This window comes from Cardiocondyla obscurior, linkage group LG11 (genome assembly GCF_019399895.1).
Source record: "Cardiocondyla obscurior isolate alpha-2009 linkage group LG11, Cobs3.1, whole genome shotgun sequence".
Lineage (NCBI taxonomy): Eukaryota > Metazoa > Arthropoda > Insecta > Hymenoptera > Formicidae > Cardiocondyla > Cardiocondyla obscurior.
In genome coordinates, this window is record NC_091874.1 from 7,201,120 (window position 1) to 7,220,862 (window position 19,743).

The 19,743-nt window shown below is 36.4% G+C and overlaps 2 protein-coding genes across 2 annotated transcripts; both read left to right on the forward strand.

Moving 5' to 3' along the window:
* Window positions 1-3,473: 3,473 nt before the first annotated feature.
* On the forward strand, window positions 3,474-5,498 carry LOC139106713 (uncharacterized). The gene has a single exon (XM_070663650.1). The coding sequence runs from the start codon at window positions 3,474-3,476 to the stop codon at window positions 5,496-5,498; it is 2,025 nt and encodes a 674-aa protein (XP_070519751.1).
* An 11,542-nt stretch (window positions 5,499-17,040) lies between these two features.
* LOC139106714 (uncharacterized) lies at window positions 17,041-18,651 on the forward strand. Its single transcript, XM_070663652.1, has one exon. It carries the CDS (start codon window positions 17,563-17,565, stop codon window positions 18,649-18,651), a length of 1,089 nt encoding a protein of 362 aa, XP_070519753.1. The 5' UTR covers window positions 17,041-17,562.
* The last annotated feature ends 1,092 nt before the right edge of the window (window positions 18,652-19,743 follow it).

Below are 19,743 nucleotides of genomic sequence, written 5' to 3' on the forward strand. Positions count from 1 at the left end.
CCGCCCGCGCACCACGCTTCCCGCGCCACCTTCTCTGCGCTTTTTGCTAAAACTTTGTGACGTTCTTACTTGGTAACTATTACGAATTTCGGAAAATGGTATTGGAATTTTCGACTTGTATTCTTCCCATTTACCCATGGTTTACGGGAAAGGACACCTTATACTGGACACCCTGTATATAATACATATAATAGTTTATTGTATAGTATTGTAAATAATACATTAATATTTTATTGTATTTTTAGATGTCTACATTATTTTAGCTCCAACGAAAGATTGGAAACACACAGCGTAGATTGTGGAAGAATCAATAAATGCGCAATTATGTTACCGAGTGAGGATGACAAATGGTTAAGTTTTAATAATTATAACAGAAAGGGACAAATGTTATTTGTTGTATATGCTGACCTCGAATGCACTTTGCAAAAGGTGAATGCTGATCTTGCAACATCTGCATGCGCACAGCAGCATCACAAGGTATTCAGCATAGGGTACTATGTGCGTTGCTCATATGATGACACGTTATCAATGTATTAATTTTGTCTTGATAATAATTGTGTTTCATGGTTTATCGAAAAACTTAAAAATTTAACTCACAGCGTAAAGACAATTTTATCTAGCAATGTACCCATGGTAGTTTTTACGCAAAATGATTGGGAAGAATTCAAAAGAGCTACGCATTGTCATGTGTGTGAAAAACCGTTTGCAGCTGATGATACACGAGTGCGTGATCGTTGTCATTAAACTGGACGATACAGAGGACCTGCACATTCACACTGTAATATAAATTATATGGATTCAAATTGTATTCCTATAGTTTTTCACAATTTATCAGGTTATGACGCGCATTTTATCATCAAAGAAATATCTACTGCCTATGAGAGATCAGTAGAGCTGCTTCCCATTACAAAAGAAAAGTATATACCGTTTACAAAAAATGTAAAAAGTACTACTGACGAGAGAAATGACTGTATAAAATTACGATTTATTGATTCATTTAAATTTTTAAATACTAGTCTTGAGAAATTAGCATCTTTTTTAAATAAGGATAAACTGCGAGTGTCACGATATGAATTTTCTAATTTAAGTAATAAAAATTTTGATTTATTAACGCGTAAAAGTGTCTTTCCATATGAATATATCGATTCTATTGAAAAGTTAGAAGACACATGTTTACCACCACGCGAATCGTTTTACAGTTCATTGACAGATGACATAGTATCCGAGAGTGATTACGCACACGCTGAGATATCTGGCAACAATTTTCAATTCAAACGCTTGGGGAGTACAGCGATTTATATTTAAAAATTGATGTCTTGTTGTTGGCTGACATAATTGAAAATTTTAGAGACAGCTGTATAACGAGTTACAAACTTGATCCAGCGTATTATTACACTTTACTTGGTTTTACATGGGACGCGATGTTAAAACATACGAATATTAAATTTGAACTTCTTACCGACATTGACATGGTTATGTTTATTGAACGTGGAATAAGAGGGGGATTAAGCCAATTCTCTGGTAGATATGCTGATGCCAACAACAAGTACATGCAGTCATACGATTCATCGAAACCATCAACATATTTGATGTATTTTGATGTGAATAATTTATATGGATGGGCGATGTGTCAACCGCTGCCATACGTGGATTTTCAATGGGTTGACAATGCTTCTAATTTTGATGTGATAAATGTACCACTAAATCCACCTGATGGTTACATTCTTGAGATTTGGAGTATCCGTAAAAATTACATGTCGAGCATGTTGATCTGCCGTTCTGTCCTACGCGCGATAAACCGCCAGGTAAACGGCAGGACAAACTGCTTGCAACTTTATGCGATAAGAAACGCTACATCATTCATTATCGCAATTTGCAACAATGTATTCGTCATGGTCTTCACGTAACAAAAATACATCGCGTATTACAATTTAAGGAAATAAAAATGACTCGTCAGCAAACATGTATAAGATCCAAGTTGCATGAGGTGTATACTCTACGTGAGGAGAAAACTGCTCTGAGTCCATATGACGATAAGCGATACATTATACCAGGTTCTACTGAAACTTTACCATGGGGGCATTATAAAATACCACTATAAATAAAAAGTTTTATATTCCATACTCATATGTATTATAATATAAAAAATTTTTTATTTATGTATTATAATATAAAAAATTTTTTATTTATGTATTATAATATAAAAAATTTTTTATTTATGTATTATAATATAAAAAATGTTTTTATTTATGTATTAAATTTTTTATAAAACATTATTCTTGTGTATCCATGAGTTGTGTGAATTATCAAATCCCAACCACTTTACATAAACATTATTTCCATGTCCAATTTGGCGTATAACCTTTTTCAAATAATGTTTTAAACTTGCTCACATGTACTGAATCGCCAGCTTTAAATCGTGCTGGAGCAGCGATCTTTATGCGGTTGTAGACCGTAGCCAAGAGCTTACTCGCGTTTGCGTGGGTAACATCAATAGGTCGCATGCCAATAGTTCGATGTTTTCGCGCGTTATAATCCGAAACAAGCTGCTGTAACAAATCAATCCATTTATAATTTCCATTGAGCGTAAACATTTTCCACATAGCGTTTTTAAGCGTTCGGTTGAACTGTTTGACAACTGACGCTTTCATTACGGAGAATGTGGAATAATGGTTAATATTATGTTTTTTTAAAAGTTTTTGCACATTTGCGTTATAAATTTTTTTTCCTTTATCAGTTTGAAGATTATTCGGACATCTTTTATCGTCGCGAAAGATCTTTGCAATCGCTGTTGCAACTTCGATACCGCTTTTCGTCTTTAATGGTACAGCCCATGCATGCTTGCTCAGCACATCGATAACGGTGAATATGTAGTAATAACCTCGGTTGACACGCGTGTATGGGCGCATTTCGACTACATCAGCTTGCCACAAGTCATCATACTCGCGCACTATGACACGCCTTCGAGAAAAATTTCTTCTCGCCGGTGTATGCAATTCGTTTACCAATTGTAGTTTTTCTGAGCTTATTTTCTTTGAAATTTTTTTATTTTTTAAAGCTTTGAGATTTACTGCACTATTAAAAAAATTTTTTTCATAAATACACCCCTGGACAAAAAGATAGCACATGTGTGCTATCATTAAGTTTCGATGTGTACAGTTAGAATCTCCGTAAATAGACTAATGGTATTGTAATATATTTGCAATATAAGATTCCTGATAATTCTATCTATCTAATGTAACGCGAGCACACAATGCAATTATAATGAATACTATTAAGGCGTGACTGTCATTGGAATTGTCTCGGAGCATCAGCTCATCTTCTTTATCTAGGAGATTCAATTCCTCTCTGACCGTCACGCAGTACGTTAATAAAAGTTCTTATATTACTCCTGTCTTGTCATCTTACATATAACAACTTGGCGACGAGGATTTCTCTAACGAACCTCAGTAAAAATATAAATTTTCTAATAAATGTCGCAATCGTCAAGCAATAAACCAATTAATTATTCTAAATTTTCGTGGATATATCAATTGGATAAACCTGAGCTAATTCAAACGCTTAACAGCTTGAATCTGAAATTCAATGAAGACAGCGGAATCGACAAGCTACGTAAAATATTACGTAAACATATAAAAAATGTAAAAAAGAGTCCGCAGAAGAGATTAGAGGGACAAGAAGAACTCCAGCAACCATCTTCACCAGAACCGTTAATACAACAGGAACAAGTTCAACCCGTACCTCAACTGGTTATTACTGAAGTTCAACCCGTACCTCAACTGGTTATTTCTGACGCTGGGAGAGAAACTCACATGATGACAGAAGAAAATAGTCAAGGTTGCTCTAAATTAAAATTCCAGCTTGGACGGGATGATTGGGAAACCTATATCGAGAGATTGGAAATGTATTTCCTGGCAAATGATGTGTCCAACGAAAAGAAAGTCGCAGTGCTATTAACGAAAATAAGTCTGGACACGTATAAGTTAATTCGCGATCTGTGTGCGCCAGTGAAACCGAATTCTAAATCATTTAATAAACTCAGTAAATTAGTGCAAGATCACTTAAATTCAAAATCGTCGGAGATAATGGAAAAAAGTAAATTTTATCTCGCCCAACAAACTTTAACAGAATCAATAGCAGATTTTTCGGCACGACTAAAAAGTCTTGCAATTACTTGCAATTTTGGTGACATTAAAACTGCGTTAAGAGACCAGTTAGTATGCGGCCTTCGTGATCAAGCAATTAAAAAAGCATTGTTTCGGGAAGAAAATTTAACTTATGACATCGCTTACAAAATCGCCACTGCAATGGAAAGTGCAGAACAAAACGCGGCATCAACTAGTAAAGTCCCCATCGCACCAGACGCTACAAGTTTAAACGTAATACGATCGTCTCGGTACCGTGGTACATTTATTAAAAACAAAGGATTTTCTGGTGAACGTAACGGTCAACAAAATCGTGCTAACGTAAAAAAGAACATGCAAATTAAATATGATCGGAATTCTAAAACTGTGAAATCTAGTGCACAATCTACTTCAACTAAATGTTTCTGCTGTGGAAAACTAAATCACTGGGCAAAAGACTGCTTCCATCTGCACTACTACTGTAATATTTGTAAACGACGAGGACATCTGGCATCGATGTGTCGATCATCCCCAACGACAATTCACAACGTGGAAAGAGCCCCGGTAGCAGGAGAAGAGGAACACCCAAGAACCGAAAATGAAGACAATTTTTATCTTTTAAATTCCGATAAGAAAATTCCGGTAAAAAATACGTTTCCATCTTCTAATTGCAGAGCAGATCCTATGTATTTAGACGTAATCGTTAATGGAATTAAACTTAAATTTAAAATAGATTTGGGTTCATATACAGCAATAATATCTCTTAAAGACAAAAAAAAGTATTTTCCTGATATGAAAATTAAACGCATAGCTCCCAGTTTAAAAGCATATGATAAAGTGCCTCTTGACAGTAAAGGAATACTAGAAAACTTACAAGTAAAATTAGAAAATTGTAAAGTTATTTTAAATATACGAGTAATGTCTCGTGACGGCCCGATGTTAATTGGTAGAGAATGGCTGCAAGCGTTAGATTTATGGCCACTAACGCTGAATTTTAATAATACATGTCATATGATCTCTGGCCCCAATATTTCAGAACAATTTTCTAACAAATTTCCAAAATTATTTAGCTTGAAGCCAGGAATGTATAATAAAGGAATGTTGAAGTTTATATTAAAAGAAAATGCTCAACCAGTAGCCCTCACGGCACGGCATTTACCATTTGCTCTTACAAGTAAAGTGGAAAAAGAAATTGATCGCTTAATTAATTTAGGTCATTTAGAAAAAATTGAAGTAAGCAACTGGGCTACCCCAATAGTACCGGTAATTAAATCTGATGGATCTGTGAAAATTTGTGAAAATTTTAAATTAACGGTTAATCCAAATTTAGTTCGTGATTGCCACCCGATTCCACTAATTGATGACATCTTTTAAGCCCTTAAAAATGGCAAAAAATGTTCTCAAATTGATCTTAAACATACATATATGCAAATACCGGTAGAAGAAAATAGTCGTGATTATTTAACTATTATAACACACAAAGGACTTTTTCGCTATACAAAAATGCCAGAAGGCATTGCTTCAGGGCCCGGAGATTTTCAAAAGAAAATTGAGCGCTATTTAGCGGGAATTGACAGCGCAATTCCCTATCTTGATAACATATTTTGCACAGGGAAAAACGATCAGGAACAGTTAGACACATTAAATAAAGTTTTTCAGCGTCTGCAAGATTATGGATTTTGCGTAAATTTAAGTAAATGCGATTTTTTTAAAGATAAATTAGATTTACTTAATGTTAGAAAATAAGAAAATGCCGAAAAATGTAATATGATATTTGTGCTTTGTAAAGTTTTGTGCGATTGGAAACTTTGCTTCTTTCTTTTATTGTATTACTTGCTGGCACCGAGAAATTTATAACTAAATATCCGGTCACGTAGACCGACTGATAAGTTTCATCTTCAGAGAGCACGGGCCATCCCGTAATATTATGCGCTCGTCCTTACAAACAAAGGTAGGGCAACCAGGCATTGCGAGCCTCCGCGCCGATGAGTTAGTTGCTCTCTGTATCTCAATGCAGAAAGGCCGTGTCACTTGCAAAAAGAAATTGCCAGCTGCGACATAACTGCTTTAAATCTTGCGTGCTTAATACACTTGCCAGGCCTGTTCGCGTGCCACAAGGCCAGCAAGCATTTGTCATTTAATTTTTTACTATTCTTTATCCCTATATTTTTTGTACAATTTTTCTTTTTCTTTTAATAAATAAACTATAATTCACTTTTGCAAACTTTGGTGAAGTGTTATTGGAAACTCTAACACTTGGTTTTGTTATCAATAAGGAAGGACTCCATAAATCCAAAACCAAAGTTGATGCGATGATTAATGCACCGACCCCTCGTAATAAAAAACAATTAGAATCATTTCTTGGATTAGTTACATATTATACAAGATTTATTCCCTATCGCGCAAATAATTTAAAATTACTCTATGATTGTGCCAAGCAAGAAAAATTTACTTGGACTTCGGAATGCGAAAAGTCTTTTAATTGGCTAAAAAATGAATTAATTTCACCTCGCGTTTTAACACACTATAAGCCAGACTAAGAACTTATTTTGTCTTGCGACGCCTCTGCTTATGGTCTTGCAGCTATCTTATCGCATTGATTTCAGGATGGCACTGAAAAGCCGATAGCTTATGCTTCAAAAGTTATTTCAGAAAAAGAACTATCTCGCGCAATAATTGATAAGGAAGCAAGTGCGATAATTTTTGGATAAAAAAAATTTTATAACTATATATACGGTAGAGATATTATACTTCGTACAGACCACAAGCCTCTAATATATATTTTTGGTCCGAAACAAGAGATTCCCCTTACTACGGCAAGTCGCCTACAAAGATGGGCATATTATCTTTCGAATTTTTCTTATAAAATTGAATATATTCAATCAAAATTAAATGGTAACTGTGATGCACTATCGCAACTTCCAATACAAGATTTGACTCCAATTTTTAGTACAGAATTTTCGTCTGTAAATTATGTACAAGAATCATTAGATTCTTTAAATTCAATTAATATCTCTTTAGAAACTAAGCGCGATATTACTTTAAACAAAATAATGCAATACATTAAAGATACTTGGCCATACGCAACGGATTTAACTAATAAAGAAAAAATATTTTATACAAAACGAAATGAATTATACGTGGAAAAAGATTGTCTTTTTTTGTGGTTATCGTATAGTTGCGCCTATGTCCGTACAAAAAAATATACTTAGTGAATTACATGCGTCTTATTTAGGTACGGTAAAAATGAAACAACTAGCCAGATCATATGTTTGGTGGCCAAATATTGATAAAGAAATTGAAACTATTACTTCATCTTGCACGGCTTGTTTAGAAGAACAATAAAAGCCACCAAAGACACCTCTCATGCCTTGGCCTTATCCCGAAAAATGTTGAAACCGTGTACATGCCGATTTTCTTGGTCTCATTCAAGGCCACATGTTTCTTGTAATAATCGATGCATTTTCAAAATGGTCCGAGGTTATTGATATGCAGAAAAATACTACAACTTCTAGAGTTATTTCAGAATTTAAAAAAATTATAGCTCGTTATGGGTTACTACGTTATTTAGTGACAGACAATGGATCTCAATTTACTAGTAGTGAATTTCGAGAATTTTGTAAATTTCATGGCATTAAGCAAAGTTTTACTGCTCCTCACCACCCGGCCACTAACGGTGCGGCTGAAAATTTTGTTGGTACATTTAAAAATAAAATTTCAAAAATTATGAGAAATGGCCATTCACTTGATTATGCAGTTAGTCTCTTTTTATTTGATTATTGTTCAATTTCACACAGTACTACGAATTTGACTCCAGCTTATTTAATGTTTAAAAGAGAATTACGAACTAGATTCGATTTATTAAAACCAAACTTACGGGAAAGTATAGAAATTAAACAAGCAAATTAAATTAAATATTATAAAGGTAAACGTTAAATTACACTCTCTCCTGGTGATCAAGTCATGGTCAATAATTTCGGTGTTCATGGAAATAAAAGAATCAAGGGTCAAATTTTACATCAACTCTCACCAAAAACATTCTTGGTTAAAACTGATTCAAATCAAGTATGGAAACGTCATATTAACCAAATTATTAAAAGCTTACAATCAAACCCTTGCTTGAATTTAGCAAATCAAAACTCGTCTTCAACTCCAGTTACTGTATTACGACGTTCTGAACGAATTAAATCACAAAATTTTTTTTAACAGGAAAAAAGGAAAATAATAATTAATTTTTTTATGTTATGCGTTTCTATTATGCGTTTATGTTATGCGATTATATTATGCGTATATGTTTTGCGTTTCTATCATACGTTTATTTTATGCGTTTATATTTTGCGTTTGTTTTATGTATTTATCTTTTGCATTTATATTCAGTTTTTATATTATGTGCTTTGCAAGCTTATGATGAATAAATTTCTTTATATTGCTTTAGATTGTGCGTTAGTTAGTAAGCGCTTCTTTTAACAGGAAGAAATTGTAATATATTTGCAATATAAGATTCCTGATAATTCTATCTATCTAATGTAACGCGAGCACACAATGCAATTGTAATGAATACTATTAAAACGTGACTGTCATTGGAATTGTCTCGGAGCATCAGCTCATCTTCTTTATCTAAGAGCTTCAGTTCCTCTCTGACCGTCACGCAGTACGTTAATAAAAGTTCTTATATTACTCCTGTCTTGTCATCTTAAATATAACAGGTATATCAACAGGAGCTTATTGTAATATAATATATAACGTTGAAATTACAAATTTAGAATTTGTCCTGTGTTTATCAGCAATTACGGTAAAAGAAGGTCGGCGAAATGATAGCACACTTTATCATTGTGATGTATATATTTTACAAATCTCTACATTATATTATATTACTTTGTAACACCCCCCTTTCTCCCCTCCGTGTGGCCGGACACGGTCAAGCGACTCGCCAGGGTATTCGGCGAGTCGTCGCGTGCGTTCAGGGCCGGCCGGGGTGTCCGCGGGAAGGAACGAAAGCACTTCAAGTCTCGTGTCTTTTCGAGTCGACTATTTACATTTATTTTTAGCTCTTCTATTTACAATATGTACAGCTGTTCCGCCGCGGTGCTTGTCGCACGAGCGACGTAAACAGAGTCGCCGGCGGTCGCGCGAGTTTCGCCTTTCTTACACGCACGTTTTTATAACGCGGCGCCTATCGCACGGGTGACGCAAACAGAATCGTCGGCGGTCGCGTGAATTCGCGCGCGTTGATATAATAATGTGCCCTCCCTATGCTGGACCGCGGTTTTCCCTTAGGAACGGGAGCGCGGGGGGCAATCGCCGAGAACGCTCAGCAGAGGCAAAGTACTCTTTACCTCAGGACTGCGCCACGCTCGCTAGGAACCGCCGATGCGGCTGGAGATGCTGCCCGGGCGTCGCCCACGGGATAAACCGAGAACGCTCGGCGGAGGCGAAGCACGCTTCACCCCGCTTTATCCGCTGTGGCCGGCGACCTGGGAGCTTCGGAGGAAAGGAGGCGGTGTCGCGGCCAAGAACTCTTGGCGAAGGCCGAGAACGCTCGACCCTCGTGCTTAGCGACTCCTGGGTGGTTCGGTTGTCTAGGAAGCTACTGAGCGGAGGCCCGGAACGGAGCTCAGTAGATCGGAAGACTGCTCTCGATCGCTCGGTACCCGGCCTTTTTATTCGGTTTTTCGCGTGGCCCGGGGTGTTCGGGTTCCCGGGGGTTGGCGTCGCAGCGATCGTCGCGATCGTAAAAAGTATTAATTTTCGCGCGACGCGGGACGGTGGTACGTTTACCGAGAACGGTGCGCGTTACTTATTGCGGTGTATTAAAAAAGGGTCGGGGCGCACCGCGCCCCTATTCCGTCGGACGATGTTCGGTCCGACGGTCCGGCCGCTGTTTTGCCGGGACGAGGTAGATGCCTACCTCGTTACAACTTTATTATATTTAGTAATGCGTTGATCCGCCTTTATTTTCAATAACTTCTAACATTCTTTTTGGTAATGATTTATATAAAGTTTTAATATATTCCTGCAATAAGTTGTTTCATTCAATTTTTAAACACGCTTTCAGCTGGGCAATATTTTCAAATTGTCTATTTTCTTTATATACAGCTTTTACAAGTTTGCCCCAACAATTTTCAATAATATTTAAATCGGGGGAGCACGCTAGCCAATCCAATACGGAAATATTTTCCGAAGAAAAATATTTATTATGCTTAAATATGAAGTAGATGCAGTTCCTTTTTTCGACGGTCAAAATATTCCATTGAGTTATTTTATCGAGGGATGTTTAGAAGCAAAAAATATGCTTCCTGCTGAAGCCGAACCACAATTTACAAAAATTATTCGAACAAGAATTGTGGGGGAAGCCCGGCGTACCATATATAACAAAGATTTTGATAGAGTCTCTCAATTAATAAAATTCTTACAACAAGTTTATGGACCGGCCAAAAATATTTATCAATTGCAAGGAGAATTAAGCCGTATTTATCAGAAAAATACAGAAACTGTAGTTACATACGCAAATCGATTAAAATATTTAGGCAAACAAATTTTAGAAGCCCATAAAAGTGCCGGAAATAAAGACTTTAATGTTAAAGCATCTTTAGAGAGAGACATGTGCAAGTGTTTTATTAGGGCAGTGCTCGAAATTAGTTGTACATTTCGGCCCGATTCCAGAGACACCGCCTCCTTTTCCCACTACACTTGACGATCGGCCGGCCGAGTCGTTAAACCGCGCGCGCGACGCTGTTTCTCAGGAGCGTTTTGTTATCTAAGAAATAGACTGGAGTAAGAGATATATTTAATATCAATTATAATAGTTTTACACATCACCTACGAGGTACTATTATTAATGCGTTTTTTTTTAAGTGGTTTCCCTAGTAGGCCTATACGCATCAATAATAGTACCTCGTAGGTGATGTGGAAAACTATTATAATTGATATTAAATATATCCCTTACCCCAGTCTATTTCTTAGATAACAACGCTCCTGAGAAACAGTGTCGCGCGCGCGGTTTGACGACTCGGCCGGCCGATCGTCAAGTGTAGTGGGGAAAGGAGGCGGTGTCTCTGAAATCGGGCCGAAATGTGCAACTACTTCCGAGCACTGTATTAGGGGATTAAAACCGGAAATTGAAATTTAAACAATTTAAATGTAACTTTCATGCTAGACACCGGTTCGGGGCCAAATATTATTAAAAAGCATTTATTAACCGAAAAAGAAACAATAAATTATCAAAAATTGTTAAAATTAAATGGAATAAATGAATATCCTGTTTTCACGCTTGGCGAAACGATCATTTTACTTTTCGGATTACAACTGACATTTCAAGTAGTTACAGATAATTTTCCTATTTCCCAAGGAGGAATTTTGGGAAATGATAATCAAACATCCTCAAAAATTGACTACGCGAAAGGACATTTAAAAGTGTCCGGAATGAAAGTGCCATTTTTCTCTCCAGAAACTATTACTGTGCCACCCCGTTCGGAATCTTTATTCTTTGTAAGAATAAAAAATCCGGATGTTAAAATCGGATATATCCCTAGGTTAGAAATGACCGAAGGAATATATCTGGGCGATACAGTTGTCGAGAATACCGACGGAAAGGCACACTTAACTATTACTAGCACATTAGACACGGAAACCGAAATTCCGGTGCCTACTGTGTATTTAAAATCTGTGACAAATTTTTGCGATAATAAAATAGGCACCGATCAGCAAGAAGAACGCGTTCTGTTTCTAGACTCTTTCGATGTAATTGGAGATAACGGAAACTTTAATCTGAAACCGTTCCCTTATACGGATCACAGCATAATTAGTGACAGGAAAACTTCTGAAAAACAAGCAACGAACATGTAACGCAAGGCGCTAAGGATAATTTAATAAATAATGATTATAATAAATTTGATTGTAATAATCCAAAATTAATTATAAAACCAAAAAAGGAAACCATAGATGAAAACGCAATAATAAATAAAGAAAATATGAAAATTAAAGATGGGCCAAAGAAGATGCTGTTATAATATTTAAATCCATACAAGAGGGAAGTATCTAAACCTCTTGTGAGTACGAAAAATTAGAGGGAAATAACCAAACCTCTCATCCAGCTCCGGATGGAATTTTCCAAACCTCCACAACCAGTATTTAGAGAATAAAAAAGGATTTACAATATTTGATAGAACATAAAAGAAGCTCTGAATTAAATGAAATGATAAATGAAAAATATAAACAAAGTAATAAAGCACCATGTTTATTATTATCTAGCGAAGAATCACAATTAATAAAAATTATAGAATTATTGCGTTTAGAACACTTAGAAACAAATAAAAAAAAAAATATTGTTAACCTAATATCTAAAAGTTAAGATAGATTCCATATTCCAGGAGAAAAATTATCCTCAACACAAATATTACAACACAAAATACCTACTACTGACGATCAATCAATAAATACTCGTCAATATCGATTCCCGCAGACGCATAAAGAAAAAATAAATCGTCAAGTAGAAGAGTTACTACAAGGAGAAATTATTAAACCATCTCAATCACCTTATAATACGCTTATATGGATCGTGCCTAAAAAGGAAGATTCTTTAGGAAACAAACGCTGGAAAATGGTCCTGGATTTCCGACCATTAAATGATAAAACTATCGGCGACGCTTATCCTCTCCCTAACAACACTGATATTTTAGATCAACTCGGTGAAGCTCAATATTTTTCGGTATGCGATTTAGCATCAGAATTTCATCAAATAAGAATGGACCCACAAGACAGTCATAAAACAGCATTTACCACTCCTTTCGGTCATTACGAGTTTGACCAAATGCCATTTGGATTAAAAAATACATCTGCCACTTTTCAACGACTAATGGATCTTGTTTTATCTGGATTGCAAGGAAGAGAATTATTTGTTTATATGGATGACATCGTTATCTACGCATCTACATTAGAAGAACATAAACTAAAATATAAATTATTAATAGAAAAATTGCGAGAAGTCAATTTAAAATTACAACCGGATAAATGCGAATTTTTAAGGAATGAAGTAACATATCTTAGACATGTAATTGGAAGAAACGGAGTAAAACCGGACCCGAGGAAATTAGAATCGGTTGAAAAATTTCCCAGACCTAAAACACCCAGAAATATTAAACAATTCCTGGGATTGGCTGAATATTACCGCAGATTCATTCCTAGCTTTTCCAAAATTTCCAAACCGTTGTTGCACCCGGACGGTGCAAGGGGTCCGTCCTCCCGGATTTATGTATATATCAGCGAGGGCCACAATAAAAGATAACTCTTTATTTTATGTAGATGTCCTTTTATTTTCCTTTGGTTGAGTTTTTAGGCTTCGGGCAGCGTTACCCCGTCGAAGTAATTAACAGAATGACCCGCGGGCGTTCGGTGGCCGCGGGTTTTATACGCGACTGTTGCTAAGGCGGAAAAGCAACAGTCCGCGGATTCCGGGCGCATAGGACAGTGACCGCGTTCGGTCATTGCCTAGGCGAAAAGTGCAAGGCGTCGATCGGTCAGCGGATTCCGCGATCGGAAGATCCGATCGACGCTGGTTGTTAACCCGGCCAGCGCCTTCGCGTGCGCGGCCTTGCTGTTGCCAGGGTCGGGTTACAACACCGTTAACAAATTTTTTTTTAAATGAAACTCCTTTCCACTAGGATATAGAACAAGAAATTCCTTTGAAATTTTAAAACGAAAATTATGCGAAGATCCGATCCTGCAATATCCTGATTTTTTAAGACCTTTTGTGTTAACAACTGACGCATCTGGAATAGCAGTAGGAGACATATTATCTCAGGGCGAAATAAATAAAGATCTCCCCATAGTTTATGTTTCTCGAACTTTAACTGATAATGAATTAAAGTACGACACTTATGAGAAGGAAGCTTTAGCCATAGTATATTGCGTTAAACATTTCAGACCATATTTATATGGACGAAAATTTACACTGGTAACGGACCACAAACCATTGTTGTGATTTAAAAATGCATAAGATGCTAATATGAGAATTTTACGATGGCGTTAAAATTAGCTGAATACGAATACGATGTCGTATATAAAGCAGGGAAAACAAATGTAAATGCCGATGCATTATCCAGGAACCCAATAGACGAAACCAGTTGCAATATAATTATAAAAAATAAGAAGAAGTTTAATCCTAACAAACCAGTAGACGCTGAAACAATTGCAAAAATGTTAGAAGAATCTGATGGTAAAAGTGATGACGACGATTATAAACTGTACCTTTCAGACGAAGAGCAAGATTACGAAGAAGATAAAGATTTTGAAATAACTTTTTCGGATCATGAAGATTTGAAAAAAACTACGGAAACATTTGACGTCGAAAAACCGAAATCAGATAACCAATCCTCTCAATATGAAGAAAATGCAACAATTCATCGATCACCTACGCCCACGAAAATGATGACTCGTAGCCAAACTATTAAAATGTTAGAAACACCAACAGAAGAATTTAACAAGAAACAAGAAGATAATGAAGAAGCATTGCAGAAAATCGACAAGGAAAAAGATGAAAAATGTAAACCACAAGTAATTAGTATCGATGTTATAAAAACTAACATAATAGATGTACGAGATTTACTCTTCTTGCGAAGAGATAACTTATTTCAAAGATACCGTGGGAAATCCGTTAGATAATAGAGCTCAAAAATTATTTGAACGAAATAAATTGCCAAAAATACCTCCCCTTACTTTAAGCGAACTCAAGGCCGTAAAATACAAAAAATATTATCATTTTATATTACCTGTCAGCGAAATGTTGCGTGCAGGACCAACCTTAACATTACAAAATATTACAATAGCCTTAAAAAGTTTAAAAGGATTAATAAATGAATTAAAAATTGAGATGTTCAGCATTGCTAAAACAGAATTTGTTAATACAGTTCCATGGGGTGATATTAAAAAGGCAATTTAACATCCGGTAAAAGTAATAATTTGTAATGGCCTAATTAAATATCCTCCGAAAGATTTACGTACTGTTATAATAAGTGAAACTCATTGTTCTCCTATGGGAGAACATCGAAGAGTCACTAAAACTTATAACAGAATAAAGCATAAATATTACTGGGAGAATTTAAAGGGTGACGTTCAAAAATACATACAACAATGCCTGCAATGCCAATTAAAGAAATTAGTCCGAGTAAAAACAAAACAACCCATGATAATAACCGATACACCTGGATCTTCTTTTGATAAAGTAGTCATGGATATCGTCGGCCCTTTACCGATCACTGAACGAGGCAACAAATACATATTAACGCTCCAAGATCAATTAACTAAATATTGCATGGGGATAGCATTTCCCGACCAGAGATCAGAAACCATAGCAGAAGCATTCATAAATTATTTTGTCTGTGTACTGGGAGCATCTAAAGCCATACTCACTGACCAGGAAAGAAATTTTATCGGCGATTTAATTAAAAAAGTAGCAAAAATATTTAAAATACGGAAATTTTGAACTACAGCATTCCACCCGCAATCGAATGGATCTCTGTAGAGATCACATCACGCTTTAGGCGAGTATCTGAAACAATACGCCAATGAACAGAAACAATGGGATAAGTGGATTAGCCTCGCAATGTTTAATTTCAACACCAGTGTTTACGAAGCTACTAAGCATACACCATATAAATTAATTTTTGGAAGAATGGCAAGAATACCATCTAATGAACCCCTTGGACCAGAAGAAAAACTAATGACGTACAATCGATATTTAATCGATTTGGTCACGCAGTTACATACTGTTACTGCGGACACGAGAACGCGAGTGCTGGGAAGTTTTTGGCAATTATAGAAAAAGGAGAACTGATTATTTTGTTCTTGTCTTTGAGATGCAATTTATTCTTGCTTTAATAAACAATAAGAATCTAAGCTGATTCGCGATGTTAATCGTCGAACTAGCGTAGCGAGACTGACTGGGTCGGAAAAGTCGCAGGGATCTGCAGCGAGATCCTTTGTTCTAATGTTATCTTCGGGGGTTTCCGACGCTCGGGGAACCAGACAGCTCAATTTTCATATGCGTTTGCTGTCGTCAGGCCCAAGATAAGGCACGCAATAAAAATTTAAACGATTTCTTTTGTTAGCGAGATCCTACGCCGAAGATCTCATATTAACGGCGTGTCGCGAAGGCGCCAGAAATATTATACAAAATTTTATGCTTTTTTTCAACACATACTCTGCAATTCAACGCCCGTGAAAATGTAATAGAAGCAAAAAATGTAGTAATAGTAGAAGTTAGATTCTTAGTAGCAATTTATTCAGTATCACATAGCGATTTAAATATCATATCATATTAATTTTAATTCGGCGTACTCCTATCTCTCTGTGCAAAAATCCCCTAACTTGGCCTTGGTGCAAAAGCTAGCGGTGTATGTTGCAACGAGCGAGCAGTCTCGCCTCATCATTGTAACTAAGCGGAGGTCCGCTCCAACCAATAAAGATACTTTAATTTTTTTTTAAAAAAGATTGCAAAACGAACTTTCTTTATAATTCATCAGAACCCCTTACAAAATCAGAAGTGGGATCGAGGCTCTGAATTCCTCAGGTAAAAACGAGGAAAAAGTGATTTCGAATATCTCAAAGGAGATCGAAATATGTTCGAAGTGAATAAGTTGTGCGCGAAAGCGTGAATTTGAACTGTGAACTGTATAAGTCAAGGAATCGTTATGAGAGATCCTAGTACATTCACCGTTACGACATTAAAGGATAAGCTGCGTGAGTTAAACCTGGTTACAACAGGCGTTAAAAATGAGTTAATCAAGAGGCTTCAAGAAGCGGATCCGTCAGAACAATGGATCATAGATCTTGATTCGACGGAGGTAGACGCGTCGGAAGAAGAGCGAAGTGATACCTCGAGTCCGAGTGGGGCAGCAGACGATCAGGAAAATCCACCTGATAGAGAAGAAATACTCAGAAGGGAAAATGAGTTAGCGAAAAGAGAACGATCTTTGATGGCTCGAGAATTGGACGTTATGCGAAGAGAAAATGAGCAGTTACGCGCTTTGACACAAGTGTCGCAAAACGAAAGCTTCAGTGCGTCAGCCTACAAGATTAGTTTGACTAGTTTGAAGGAACTATTACCGGCCTTCAGTGGAAAATACGGAACTTTTCAGAAATGGAAAGAGCAGTTGACGTTGGTAAAGCGAACGTACCAACTGGACGACGGAATGACAAAGCTATTGATAGGAGCAAAACTAGAAGGAGATGCAATCGAGTGGTTCCATTCGGTACCGGAGCACCTTTCTATAACTCTTCAGGACCTGTTAGGACGTATGGAGATAATGTATGATCAGCGGGAAAAGAAGTTGACCCTACGAAGAGAATTCAAAAAAAAAAATGGAATTATGGCGAAACGTTTGCCGAATATTTTCACAAGAAAGTTATCCTTGCCAATAAGGTCCCGATAAGCGAAGAGGAAATGGTAGATTACATTATTGAGGGGATTCCAGATGACTCCATCAGACGACAGGCAATGATGCTGCGATTCGTGGATAAAGAAGCAATGCTACGCGGAATGGAAAACATCTCGCTGCCTACAGAACATAAAACGCAACAAAAAATGGAGAAGGGAGCGACCAAAATAACAGGCAAAACAACGGGTGCATATAAGAAAAGTAGTGGTGAAATGAATGTGAAAACAGAAGTGCGGTGTTATAATTGCAACGCGGAAGGTCATATGGCAAACAAGTGTCCGATGCCTAAGCGAGAAAGAGGAGCTTGCTTCAAGTGTTACCAGATGGGTCACCGAGCCAAGGACTGCCCGATAAAAGGACGCCCGAAGAAAGAAGTTAATAGCGTGTCAACTACCAAAGGAGATGAGGAAAGCAACGGCATGTCAAATGGCGAGAGAAGCGAAATTATTAATAGCGTGTCTAATAGCGAAATTAAGGACTTTCATAGAAAAGTAAGTTATGAACTTGTAGACAAAGCAAATGATATGAAGATTTCTCTAGAACTCGATACGTTGTTAGATACCGGTAGTCCTATAAGTTTTATTAAAGAAACTCTTGTGCCACCAAAACTTGTAAGACCTGTTTCATCGGATAAAAATATGTATTGCGGATTAAATAATAGTAAACTACAAATAAAAGGAGAAGTAAAGGCAAATATAACATTAAACCGGAAAGAAGCAAAGCATGTAATAATAATGGTTGTTACAGAACGTTCAATGAAGGCATCAGTCGCAATCGGTCGAGATCTGCTAATACAATTTTTTGGAAAAGAAAAGTCAGATGGCAAAATCTCAGAAGATGAAGTGATAAAGGAAATATTGCAAATATCCATAAACGAAGTAAATTGTGATGTAAAAGAAACGATAAACATTAATCAAAAAATAAGTCCCGAAATACAAGTATCCGTTAAGAAACTATTTGAGAATGAATATGTAAAACCCAATAGGCCAGAAAAACCAAAGGTCGACGCGGAACTTTGTTTAAAATTACGAGAGAATAAGCCATTTAACTTTCCTTCAAACCGGCCTTCTTATGCAGAAAAAAGAGAACTTTGAGTATTATTAGATTCATTAGTCAAGAAAAAAATTATACGTCCAAGCAAATCGGAATATGCGTCTCCGGTTGTGTTAGTACGTAAGAAAACAGGAGATATACGGCTATGTGTAGATTTTCGCGAATTAAACAAATTATTGATTAAGGATAATTATCCTTTGCCAAACATTGAGGATTTGATAGATTCATTATATAACAAAAAATACTTTACAAAATTGGACTTGAAAAATGGATTTTACCACATTAAAATGTCAAAAGATTCAGTAAAATATACCGCGTTTGTAACGCCGTTAGGGCAATTTGAATTTTTACGTATGCCGTTTGGTTTAAAAGTAGCCCCCTCCCGTTTTCAGCGTTATATTAATCAAATATTGTCTAATCTCATTCGAGAATCAAAAGTGATAGTTTATATGGATGATATTTTAGTAATGTCGGAAACAATTGAGCAACATTTAAATATATTGCGACAGGTGTTTAGATTATTTGTAGCAAATAAACTCGAATTAAGAATCGATAAATGTATTTTTCTCCAAACAGAAATAGAATGTGTCGGGTATTTGATTACAGGCACCGGAATAAAACCAACTAAGGCAGGAGTAGAGTCCGTAAAAAGAATTCCAGTACCGCGCAATATTAAGGAGGTACATAGTTTTGTTGCTTTATGTTCCTATTTTAGAAAATTTATTCAATCCTTCTCGTTGATTGCTAAGCCACTGTACGAATTATTACGTAAAAACGTGACATTTACCTTCGGACCGCGTGAATTAAAAGCATACGAGGAATTAAAGATTAAATTAACACAGGCACCTGTGCTAGCAATATACAATCCAAATAGCGAAACAGAGCTACACTGCAACGCGAGTACAAGCGGTTTCGGGGCAGTATTAATGCAACAAGGTAAAGACAAATATTTTCATCCAGTCTTCTTTTTCTCAAAACGAACTACAGACGCAGAAAGTAAATATCATAGTTTTGAATTAGAAATGTTATGTATAATATATGCCCTGCGACGATTTAGAGTTTACTTAAATGGAATTAAATTTAAGATAGTTACGGATTGTAACGCGTTAGCCCTAGCAATTAAGAAAAAAGAA